We start from the raw sequence: 13,696 nt of genomic DNA, 5'->3' as shown, positions 1-13,696 counted from the left end.
ATTAAATTTATTTCCAGGAACCATTCTGTTCGTTGTACAGAGGTCCGACTGCGCATAAGATACTTATTCGATATAAATGTGTGTGGTATATACATATATACTATATTCTACATAAATTATGTTTATGTTGCGTTGTCTACCAAAACGGCGAGGACGTTGTGACGCTCTTAAGTGACATTCGCTTTCTACGAGATCGTAGATGACTTTTTAATCCAAAATCTGAAGCGAATAGTTTACCACAATGGGGGGAGCATCGAGGACCAGTTGGTTTCAATTTTTTTGATGTTGCTGCAGATGGATAAATCGACGCCTGCAAGAAGCTTTTGTTCATTGCAACATGAACCTTGTGAGACTAGCTTTACAAATCTTCTTCCATGTTAGAGTGGCTGCCGTCGAGACGCTGACGAAACGGGATACCTGCGTCAGACGGAAAAATATCGCGATAGATGAGAACGGCGGCAGTCAGAAACAAATTAAAAATTACAGGAGCCAGAATACAGCTCTGTTTTACTCCCACCATAATATCAAACGGTTTATATTCCTTATCATCAACAATGTCTTTAGCCCTCAAACCAGTACGAAATTCGCGCAGTACATTCGGAAAGTTTGGCGAAAAGCCAAATTTACCCAAAATCATCCACAACAAATTTTTGTCGACTGTGTCGAAAGCCTTCGTCAGGTCGATGAAGGCCAGGAAAAGATCCTGATTTTGTTTTTGGCACTTTCCCATCAGGAGGCATACAACAAAAATCAAGTCGGTGGTGCTACGGCCGCTTCAGAAGCCACATTGCAATTCTGAAATGACAACATCAACAATGTGTTTTTGAAATCGTTTGAACATGACATGCGTCAGAATCTTGCCAGCAGTGGAGAGCAAGGATATGTTACGACTGTTACCACACAATTGTCTATCGCCTTTATTTATGTAGATGGACAAGATGCCTGCATTTTTTCATTGTTGTGATACTAGCACACTTGAAGAATGCCGCTGACATAGACAGAGACCACCATATTTGTATATTTCTACGGGATTGCCGTCTGGTCCTGCCGTATTGTTATTTTTCATTCTCTTGGCAACTGACAAAATCTCGTCAAGAGCAGCTGAGCTATCAAGCTCAGTAACAACCTGGAATTTCGGAAAAGCACTATAAATGTCGGATCGACCGGGTTGACACAGTTCAACAGATCACTAAAGGACTCGGCTCAGCGTGACACAATTCCATCAAGGTCCCTGATTACTGCAGCACCATCTTTGGACTTTTCTGGCCATGGACAGACTTGAGAAAGTCCTATAATTTTTACGTGTTCTTTTTATCCACTAATTTCTGTAGTTCTCTACCCTAGCTCTCTTTATCCACCAATTGTTTTCAACGCAACGTAGCACCTGCCGTACCTTTGCACTTTTTCCATGCAAGAATAATAGTGGGTGAGTCTGGACTGCAAAGCCTGTTTTTATGGGTTTTATTCTTTGTTTGCAAAAGATCAAGAATACCAGTCCTGATGCTTTTTTGTGAAAAACACAAGAACCTCGGTAGTTGTTGACATTATACAAAAGCCGATTATTGACCATTCATCGGTCATTGAGGGTACACTAGTAGGTTGCTGAAATACAGTGGACAACTCAGTTTTTTGAGTATGTATAGTAAGATCATCTTAAAGTTTTTTCTGCACTATCAGGTTTTGGCATGCTCCAATGTTCAGTCTTTTATTTGGACCCTGTCTATGAGTTGGTGGGATTAATCAAATTTGGATACGACAAGAAGAGAATCAATCTAACACTCTGCGCCTCTCATAACTCGTGTGTGATTGACAGTGCAGCAACGTCGATTTGGTATCTGCGCAACTCAAGTGCAATAAGGGCGGTGCGCCGCGCAGGTCGTTTCGTTAAAGTTCAATCCAAAAGCATTCCGACGTTCCATGTCACAAATCAAATTATTCCACCAGTCAATTATTGTTTTTGACCGCTTAGAAAAATTTCCATTAAGCGTGGTTAATTATTTGGAAAGAGGATGGAAACGAAAATTTTTTAGACCCTCCTTGTTTGAAATGAGCAATATGAGCAGTGTGAGCCCTAAAAAGAGCTGTTCAGTCGCCCTGGAAGCTGCTGAGGAGATTTGTCTTTTCCTTTTCTAAGTCTCAACGACCATCACTCTAGAACCGCCTGCGTACAGCACACAGACTAAAATCTTCCAATTCAATCTTGAATTTACCTCCGTCGCCTGTATAACCACAGGTTTTAAAAAAGCCTCCTGTAACCGGTATTAGCGCGATAAACAGACGCAGTAGAATTTTAACGTGAAAGGAAGTTGCGAAGGTCCTCGGTCCACAAAACTTTGCTGCACCCGTCTGAACCTAGTGGCATGAACAATTTACAACACGACTAGAAAAGACTGCAACTGCAGACACCTGCCGGTTTATTCTTCTATATCATAAAAGCCGCCTGACGCGTGGTCTGAACGCGGGTTTGCGATCAGAGTTTTTCTTCTAGACGATGTGCTATCCCTAGCTTCGAACTCTATCCACACTGGTTTTGTTAATGTACTTTCTCTGGGTTCTGCAATTAGAATTAACCTTCTCTTAGGCAGTTTGGTAATGAGTGCTATCAAGCGCCAGAAACTCGCTTTTACCCCTTTTGCATTACCCATGGGGAGCGACGAGGACGCCAGCTGGACTTTAGGAGCAGAGCCTGTATATTCTATTTTTTATAGTATATATATATATGTATATATATATGTATAGTATATATATATATATGTACAGACATACATACATACATACATACATACATAAACACTACCGGGCACTGGCTCGCAAATCACTTTTTATTTTATTTATACCTGTTCCGGCCTTTAGTTTCGCCTTAGATTTTCGTCATTTTTTTATTCGACTTGCTGAAGCTTTGTAAAAAGCGTCAAAATTTGTGACAGTTCACCATATTTTTATATTTTTTACATAGCGGTTAGAAACTGGTAGAGTAGGGTAGAAATATGTCTGCTGACGACAGTTCAAACGCAAATACTTTGAAAGGTAAAGTGCAAGCTATGATAACGGAGGTGACTAATTTGAAAGATTCTTATTACGTGAACGTCAAAAGCATCGAAGGAGAGAGGCACACCAAATTTATAGTGAGATTTATCATTTATTCATTACTATTATTGGTTTAATTAAAAATTATTTCTAATCACTGCCTAATTAATTAAATTAATTAATTTAAAACTAATGAAAAATAAACTATTTTTAAATGCACCAACAACTGCTGCATATATTATGAAAATTTGTTAGGTACAAATTAGGTGAGTACCTGGATATTTTTATCTTAGTCTGCCGTTAATACCTCACATATTCATGAAAGTTTACTAGATCTACAATAAAATACAGCGACATATTTTTTTTATTTAGTTAATGCCCATTAAATTAATGGTAATAGTCACTGTGCACAGTAATCATTACTATACTATACTTATACTAAGTCTGTGAAAAATGACATAGCTTCACTTGTGAAACATCCTATGGACATAGTAGTATGGTCATAGTTCAAATCTTAGATGAAAGTAATAAATTAAATTTCATTTTACAGCATTTAAAAATTTGAAGATAATTTTTGTTTCATAGCTTTTTTTTTTAAATTTATTATTTATATTTATTTATTACAAATGAGAGATGTACATATGTTCCAAGAATACCTAAGGAAGATACCTAGGGAGATGCAACATCATTCTTAAAAACATTGAAGTGGTTTATTACTTACTGATTTAATTGTTTTATAAGATTTTTGTCCAGCTAACGAAAATTTTTTGTGAGATTGACAATTGATATATCGGCAATATATTGTTCATAAAAATATCGATGTTAATATATATTATGCTGAAAGAATTTAGAATTAGTGATTAATTTCTGCTGAGTTGATCTGTTGCATGTGTTTAATAATATATATATATATTATTATTATTACCAAAAGATTTATCTAGCGCTAGTTAGTTAAAATTCAAAAATTAAGATATCACTGTAACGAAAACAAAAATGTTTTGAGTTTCTTTCTGAAGCATGTCATGGTCAACCCAATGTCCCTGAGTGAAGCCAGCAGACCATTCCAGATAGTCGGTCCTGAAACAGCAATCCATAATACAAACTGTTGCAGTAATCAACTCTCGAGTGAACAAATGCATGAACAAGTGTCTAAAGCATAGAGACGTTCAATGATCCATGAATTTGATTCAATCTTCTAATCTAATACATGCAATCTCTTGAAACCCTCTTGGTATGGTGCTTCATTGTTAGATTCGAATCAAAAATCACACCCAGATTAGTCGCATTGTTACAAAATAAAATTGTCTCTTCATCAACTGTGGTCGAGTTTATCTTCAATTTTGACAACTGCTGCCATGTTCCCACTGGCTAAAGTTTAGTTTTATTTCGATTTAATTTCAAGCCATTTTGCGACATCCATAAATCAACAGCTGACAAGCATTCTACAAATTTTTTCATTTCCAACGGGAATGAATCTATTGTACTATTAACTATTATTTGAATATCGTCCGCAAAAGCGTGACTTGTCAACCCAAATGATTCAACTACGTTAAATACCTCTGACGTATAGAGCAGAAACAACAACGGGCCAAGAACCGACCCCTGTGGCACACCAAAGACAACTCCACTGACGTCAGACATCTTATTTCCAAATGATACTTGCTGACATCTACCAACCAAATAAGATTTCATCCATTCTAAAACATTCTAAAATGGTTAAGCGCTGGGTTTCGTTGTTGGTTAAGTTTCGGACCAACAACGAAAACAAAGAAGTAATAAAAACTAGTATCGTAAATAGTGACAAAGAAGAATATGATGCTATCAATGAAGAAAAGGAGACCAAAGAAGATGACCAGCCAATAAAGAAACCTGACACCTAACTCGCATCAAAGTTCAACTTTACAACACCAAAGTTAATTTTTACAACGTCAAAGTTCATCTTGACAAAGTCTATATTTCCCTATATATACAGCAAGGAGCACTGATGATGATTCATTCGGAATCGAAATATGGCCTTATTTGCAGCAAGAATTCGAAAACTAAGTTTATTTTGAATTTTAATAAACTAAACGTTCACCAAAAAACTTTAGTGAGAAAAATCGAAAAACCGAACTACAAACATATTAACGCCAAACATTCGGTAGAATTTATAGAATATTGTAAAAATTATGGTCTATTACCAACATATATATATATATATATATATATATATACACATATGTATATATATATATATATATATATGCAGTCTTAATCCAATATATACGTATACATATTTGGTTGGTTATATATATTACCAATATTCATATATATATATGTTAGTTAACTTCCTGTTTAACTTTTCTAATGGTAGATCGTAAATCATTTTCAAGTTTCTTGAGTTCAAAACCAAAATTTTTGTTTATTTTATGCATGATAGAACAAAAAAGCTTTTTTCAGTATTCCTATACCATCTTCAGTGTTTGAATTGATACGTTGTGTATGTGGCCAGATGCTCAAATATATATATATATTTGTTACGTACAAAGATGATGATCATTATCTTCATATGTAACAAGTATATGATGACAATATATTTTTTACATATGAAGATGATGATCAAATAGCAAGACTTCTACAATGACTAAATTTGTCAAAATTAAAGTTTACAATGAAAAAGTCAAATGACAATAAACTAACATTCCTAGATCTACTAATACAATATGCGGAAAATGAATTGAAAACAGTATACACCAAAGCAACAAACAAAGGTTTATGCCTCAATGACAATATTGAATGTTGTCAAACATATCTAGAGAGCACGATCTCTGCCTTAGTAAACTTAGCCTATATGCACTTTTCTGATATAGGAAGCAGGAGGACAGAACTAGATAGAACACAAAACTACTCATTAATAATGGATATAAAAATTTCATGATCTAGAAAATAATAGAACGCAAAGAACGCAAAACAACTATGCAACCAACAATAGTAAGAAAAATAACATAGTAATATATTGTTATAACCGTGCTACCGAACTCACTAGATTCTAGCGTATTCTAGAATGTTCTAGTGACTGGAACGTTCTAGAGTATACTGGAATCGGACCATCTGGAAGAATCTAGAAACGACGCTTGCGAAGAGTATATAAGCGCACGTCGCAAGAGATTCGTGATTAGTGATATTCGTGATTAGTGATATTCGTGATTAGTGATATTCGTGATTAGTGATATTCGTGATTAGTGATATTCGTGATTAGTGATATTCGTGATTAGTGATATTCGTGATTAGTGATATTCGTGATTAGTGATATTCGTGATTAGTGATATTCGTGATTAGTGATATTCGTGATTAGTGATATTCGTGATTAGTGATATTCGTGATTAATGATATTCGTGATTAGTGATATTCGTGATTAGTGAAATTCGTGATTTTGTGAATAGCGATTCGGTGAATTATTTAAAGCGATATTTGATTGGTTTGTTGACGTTGTCATAGCGATCGATTTTGAACGATTTAAAAGTTAATTGTTGCGTTAGTTTGAACTTACTGGAAATAAACGATTAGTTGATTTCTTCTGTAAATAAAGTTTAATAACTAATAATAGTTGATTTCTTCTGTGAATAAAGTTTAATAACTGTTTGGAATATTTTATTCAATCGAGGATTTGAACCCGTCGCATCGTAAATCGGTTACGATAGCGAGTATTATAACAATATTATAAGAATCACATGTCAACCGCTTTCGAACAAGATGAAAATATCATGAAAAGAATCATAATAAATAACGTCCAAGCAACAAACGAAAACGATAGTATTAAATGACGAATATACTACTCCAACCAAAGAACGTCATCTCTTGTGATGAAAACAACTGCACTAATAAACCAGAATTGCTAATAGTTCATAGCCATTTAATATATTTGTTCAAATGTAATATTGGTGAGTGTATGCACCATTATTCCGAATATATTGGTATGTCAGCGACCAAGTTATCGAGAAGACTCACTATGCACGTACAAACTGGCGCTATGAAGAATCACATAAAAGAGAAACACAAAACTAACATTACTAGACAAATCTTGAACCACAATTTTGAAATCTTACATTACAATATCAACCATTATAATTTACGACAAGCTGAATCAATACTTATAAAACAAAGACATCTGATAATAAATATTCAACAACAGGCAATTGGAATCCTTCATACTAATAAATTTAGAAACAGAGAATCATTGATAATGAAAGCACGTAAAATTGTTATATTGGACAAAGTTGAAAATTGTAAAACTAATTAAATGAGGGTTAAGTAATCATTTTGAACAAACAAGGATTTAACAAAGTAGAGTAGAGACAAAGCATATATATATATATATATATATATATATATATATATATATATATATATATATATATATATTTTTGAACAGAAGTACGATTGAAGGTTTAATGCATGCGTTCATTCACTCTCGGTTGGACTACTGCAACAGTATGTATTATGGTTTACTCGATAAATCTAATAGAATGTTACAGTCTATTCAAAACCGACAGCAAAAATTGTTCACGGTGCGTATAGATTTGATCATGTATCTCCAATTCTTGTTCAGCTTCATTGGTTGACTGTCGACAAGCGAATAATTTTTAAAGTTTGCACAATAGTGTTCAAGAGTGTGAATCATTCCGCACCAGAGTATTTGAAGAACAAATGTCAGTCTAAAGCATCATGTTCCCTCTGCCTGCGTTCGGACGATTTAAACTATCTGTCGGTCCCGTTGACTCAAACGAAACTTGGATCTAGAAGCTTTGCCGTGTTTGGTTCTAGAGTCTGGTAAGGTCTTCCCAAAGACCTGCGAGACCCTGCTCTGGGTGTTGAGAAATTTAAGAAGATGTTGAAAACATTTATTTTCGCTGTAGTGTCAATCATTGATGTTTATTTTTTACTGATCTAATGTTTATTTAATGTTTGATTTATTTGTTTGATGAAGGTTTGTCTTCGGCTATTTTGTATATTATTTTATTTGTAATCGCTTTTGAAAAACTATTTAATTAGCGCCATATAAATATTCGTATATATATATATATATATATATATATATATATTCGTGTATATATATATATATATATATATATATATATTGGTAATAAACCATAATTTTTACAATATTCTATAAATTCTATCAAATGTTTGGCGTTAATATGTTAATTAATATGTTAAAACGAACTAAAAACATATTAACGCCAAACATTCGGTAGAATTTATAGAATATTGTATCATATTCATACTAAATTCATGATCACAAAAATAACAGCAATAAATCAAATAAAACCACAGAAACAATAAAAAGAGAATCAGACATCGAAACCAAAATGATATATTCATATTTCATAAAAGACATGAAAACAAAAAATAATAAATTTCTATAATGTGAAAAGATAAGACTTTAGTAATTTTTTAAACGAAGGTAAACTTAAATCAAGATTTCTTATATGATGGCAAACTCTTTCAGATAGTAGGACCACAGACAGAAAAATTTCTTTTTCCTATCCTTGGTAGTTGATACTATCAAGAGATTTGAGTGGTTTGATCAGAGTTGAACAGCTCACAACATGCTTACATTTGGCGAACATCTGTTGATCAGGTATGGAGGGGCACAGCCTGTTAGACATTTAAATATGATGACTGATATTTTGAAAATTACTATCGCCTATTATCAGACAGTGTAGCTCTTTGAGCAGAGGAGTAACATGATCAAATTTTGTTATCAGATTCTGAATGATTCTTTATTTCATGCATGCTAGTCCGAAACCTGGGTATAAAGTGGCGTAGGTAGGTTGGAATAAATGATGATCCAGTTACATGGAATCTTAAACCTAGTGTGAGTGGAATGGTTCATGTTGACATCAAGCGGATCTCTCGAGGTCAAGAGCACAGTAGATTTCATTTTGGCAAAAAGACAAAGCTACAGATGCTTTAAAATGGTCAGAACGTTTTATAACAAAGAATCAGTTAAGCAGCATAAGCTTCTGGTATGGGATTTTATAATAAGTCAAAAAGGAAAGACAAAATTGATTACAGAGCCCAGAATTAAAACTTGGAAATTGAGAAAACCGGAAATCATTGCATTTAAATTAAATCACATGATTGATAGCAAAGGCGTCATTTATTTAGACCCAGGGGGGAGAGAAATTATGGAGAGAGTTGTGGAAAAACTGTTAAATGAAGAAAATTACTGTGATGAGTATGTCGAGGCAAATATAAATGTAGCAGAGGTTGAGCTTATAAAAAAACACAAGGTTTAGTGTGTGCTAAGAAAAATTAAGACGGTAAGGCTGTATGGGATTCTAAAGTGGTAACAAAAATGTTGAAGGCATAAGGTGATTGGGGAATTGAAAGACTGACTGATTTGTGCAATATAGCATTTATGGAAAAAAAAATCCAAGAAGATTGGAAGAAAAGTATAATTTAGGTAATAAAGGTAAGGGGGACCCTTTAAACTGTAGCTTTTATAGAGCAATCAAGCTATAAAGGGGATGGAAAGAATTTTGGAGCGAAGAATTAGACCAGGTTAGTATTGGCAAAATGCAGTATAGTTTTTTTCCGGAGAAAAGTACTATTGATGATCTTTTTATTGTTTAACAAGTTAAAGAAAAGATCAGAGCTAAGAAGAAAACTCTTTATTATGTTTTTGTAGATCTGTCAAAAGCTTATGATAAGGTACAAAAGTTTTGTGAAACTGAGAGGATTTGGATACCCTTGGACGTGGTAAATTCCCCTGTGTGGTCTGCGGTGAAGGAGTCAGAGGAAATCCCATACTATGTGTAAAAATTAGTAAACGGACATTTTAAGTTGTTTGAAGACGAGGATCGTTTGCTAGTTGTCTAGTGATTATTTTATTTTCTTCCCTGAACTTTTTCATTTCAGCAATTATTTCTACGTTGTTACTATCGATCCTGTCCAAAATCTGCTGATCAAAGATATGCCTAATCACGCATCACAAAAAAATTTAATATTGCCGATTATCTTGACGGCGTCGTAATTCTCTTCATACAGAGAAGGGAGAGGCCATGGAAACAAGGAAAACTTTAATTTTGATATACTTGCATATATCAATCTTCGTTTAGGCGTCCAGAGACCCAGTTCCCTCAAGGTTGGATGTATATACTTACACATACACACACACACACACACACACGCACGCACTTGTAACTAAGTTTTTCAATTTTTCCAACAATTATTTTATCGATATTATTCAATTTTTTCAAATTAATAATAAATTTTTTAATTATTTTAGACTGCATTTTTCATATGGAAATTTATGGAAATTTATTTACATACATGAACGCTTTTTTCGGTAACCTTTACCATCCTCAGTGTATTAGAGTTTGTGATATTGTTATATGTAGTATATCTGGTATTTATAGTATTTTTAACAAAGGAACTTTAAATTCCATTGTTTCTTTGTGTGAGTAATTTCTTTGTTGGTATGGTTGCTACTGCCTGTTGTTGGATGTTTATTACAGGGTTTCTATTTTCTATTAATAAAGCCTCTGCCATTCTCAAATTGCTTATATTATGGTTGTAAAATAACACTTTGGTATTTGAGTTTAATATTTCCCCTGTTGTTTTTATTTTGTGTGAATCCATTAGATGATTTTTTATTGCACCATTTTGTGTATGCATTGTTAACCTTCTTGACAAAGTCGTAGTAGTAAATCCGATATAATCTGTGTTTCGGTGTCTACAATCACCGATTTTACAATCAAAAGAATATACTAGATGACTGCTCTTCATTATCGATTCAGGTTTATTATTGTCATTATTTTTAAGAACAAGGGATGAAGTTTTGTTGTTTGTGTAATAAATCCTAAGTTTTCATTTATAGTTTTATCGAAAAAAGCTTTATGTAAATGTACACATAAAAATGCAGTCTAAAATAAATAGACATCTTATTATTAATTTGAATAAATTGAATAATATTGATAAAAAAAATTGAAAAACTTAGTTACAAACTCAACAATGCGGAAAATGTGGTGATATTTTTTAATAACTGTATATACGACAGTCTGAACCCGAATATATATATATATATATATATATATATATATATATATATATATATATATATACATATATATCAATCAATCTTCGTTTTGCGTCCAGAGACCCGGTTTCCCGAGGTAGGACGTTGTTCTCTTTGCCATCAACTTTTTGCGCCAAATTAGACGATCAGTTGTATCCATTTCATTTAAATTTAGAGCTTTCATGTCTTGCTTGATTGTTTGCGACCAGGACTTCTTTGGACGGCCTTTGGGACGTGTGCCAGGTACTTCAACATCTGCAAGAGAAGTTATGGCACTGTTTCCACTTCGTTTGACATGACCAAACCACCGCAGACGGTGTTGCCGGCATTCGTCCTTTATATCATAAAAACCAGCACGACGCAAGATTTCGGTAGATTTGATGTGGTCCTTCAGACTAATTCGTTGCATCCATCGGAGCATTTTCATGTCGGTTCGTTAAAGTTGTTGTTCCAGTTTGGTTGTCATTGGCCATGTTTCTGCACCATATAACAACACCGGACGTATCACAGATTTATAAAGACTTGATCTTAATTGTAGTGGGATGTCACGCCGCATCGATATAGAGGCAAGGAGATGCCATTTATTCCAGGCTGCACGTATGCGTGCTCGAACGGCAGCTTCAGCTGTTCCAGTACAATCCAGAACATCCCCTAGATATTGAAACGATGTGACTTTCTCTACCTTAATGGCTTCAAAAACAGTGCTATTTCGAATTTGTTGTTGAGGATTGATGCAAGCAGGACAAACACAATTGGACACTTTAGATAAAGTACCAATTATTTTTGAACAACGTTTGTGACACCACTGGTTACACTGTTGAAACTTGATTGAATTGTTACCAAAACCAGCTTTACAAACAGAACAGGGCCATCGTCCAGTAGCTTTGGATTGTATGGGTTCACCAGTGTTCATTGCTTTAGTTTTGCTGATGTTTACTTTGAATCCATGATCGGCGAGTCTGGTGTTCCAATCTTCAAACATCTGTGCTGCATTCTGCTCAGACGTGGCTGTTAAAACGATATCATCAGCATATACTAGATTCCAAATGTCACCAGTGCGTATCGGTTTTGTGATTTCTTCCATCACAGTTATAAATAACAGTGGACTGAGAATCGAGCCTTGGTGAACTCCAACGCCGATGTCAAATGCATCTGTGTTTCCAACCGTTGTGTTGACAAGAGTCTTAGTATTCGTATACATTTCCATCATGAATGGAATGAGTTGTCGACGTAGACTCCATCTGATTGCTTCACGGGGAACTCGATCAAATACTTTTTCAAGGTCTACAAAAATGTGTGATAGTTGTTGATGCTTTGCGAGATACTTCTCTTGCAGTAGCCGAAGGATGTGAATTGCATCAATTGTTGATTTCCCCGCTAGGAAACCAAATTGATAATTTCCGATTGTGATGCACGACGTTAATCTTCTTTCAATGATTTTCTCGACAATTTTCAGGGAGTGTTCTAACAGACGTATACCCCGATATGATGAACAGTTCAATGGATCACCTTTTCCTTTGTATAGCGGGACTGTCATGCTATAGTTCCATTCAGTCGGCATTGAGCAATTTCTCCAGATTTCACGGCAAAGTTGTAGTAACGTTTGGATACCTGCAGTACCAGATGCTTTGATAATGTCATTTGTGAGTCCAGAGGGCCCTGCTGCTTTTCCATCCTTCGAAGCTTTCAGAGCTTCTGTAAGCTCCTCTATAGTGATGTCTGGAATCGGACCTTCGATGGGTCAAAGTTAACATTGATGGGATTTGTTTTGTTTAACAGACGGTTGAAGTATTCTCTCCACTGTAGCTTGATCTCATCTTGTTGAAGAACCATCTAATTTTTGTCATTTTTGATACATGAGGCACCAACTTGTCTTTTTTCGTACGCTTTGCTTGTTTTGCTATACGATACAGAGATTTCATTTGTTCACCTTTGCTTTTAGTGAGCCACTCTCTGCACTGATCTGTCCGAGCCAGTGCAACTTGACGTCTTGCATAGTTGTTCTTCTCACGGAAAATTTTATGGTCATCAACAGACTTTGATTTTTGCCATTGCTTGTATGCAACTTTCTTTTCAGCTATTGCATTTTAAACACTGTCATTCCACCACCAAGTGTCACGTTCATGCTGACGTTTTGTACCAGTTTTCCCACAAACTGTAGTTGCAGCGTTTATCAAAACTGTTTTGTATGTACTCCAATCTGTACTGGCTTGCGATTGGTGGTCTAACTATGTGGCGACAATCTGACCACTTCAGGCCTGCTGGAGACTAGGGGCCGTTGTTTTTCTTTGTGATGGCATAAGAGTAATTTGGGGAAAGTTTTTACATCCGGACACCCATCCTGACGACAACCACCAGTTATAAGCGATGGGCCTACCCTTTTGCTCAAAAGCTCGCAAGGCAGCATGGATGCAGTTTTATGTCATGCCCAGGACAAATATATACTATACATATATATATATATATATATATATATATATATATATATATATATATTGAAAATTGAAATTTAAAACTGTATGTTTGTATGTATATATATCTCATTCAAATGAAATATAAATCATAATTTTTAAGCTGGAAGGTGACATTACGTCTTTAAATAACAAA

The 13,696-nt window shown here is 34.7% G+C and overlaps 1 protein-coding gene across 1 annotated transcript; it reads left to right on the top strand.

The window, feature by feature from the left end:
• Window positions 1–337: 337 nt before the first annotated feature.
• Window positions 338–2,133, top strand: HELRODRAFT_166987 (hypothetical protein; the record flags this gene model as incomplete). The annotated part of the gene is made up of 3 exons (XM_009012137.1): window positions 338–461; window positions 1,678–1,875; window positions 1,970–2,133. The coding sequence occupies 3 exons, from the start codon at window positions 338–340 to the stop codon at window positions 2,131–2,133; spliced, it is 486 nt and encodes a 161-aa protein (XP_009010385.1).
• Between the last annotated feature and the right edge of the window lie 11,563 nt (window positions 2,134–13,696).

The sequence above is a fragment of the Helobdella robusta genome, assembly GCF_000326865.2.
Source record: "Helobdella robusta unplaced genomic scaffold HELROscaffold_10, whole genome shotgun sequence".
NCBI lineage: Eukaryota > Metazoa > Annelida > Clitellata > Rhynchobdellida > Glossiphoniidae > Helobdella > Helobdella robusta.
Note: the sequence above shows the minus strand (reverse complement) of the source record. Positions and strands in the feature narration are given on the sequence as shown.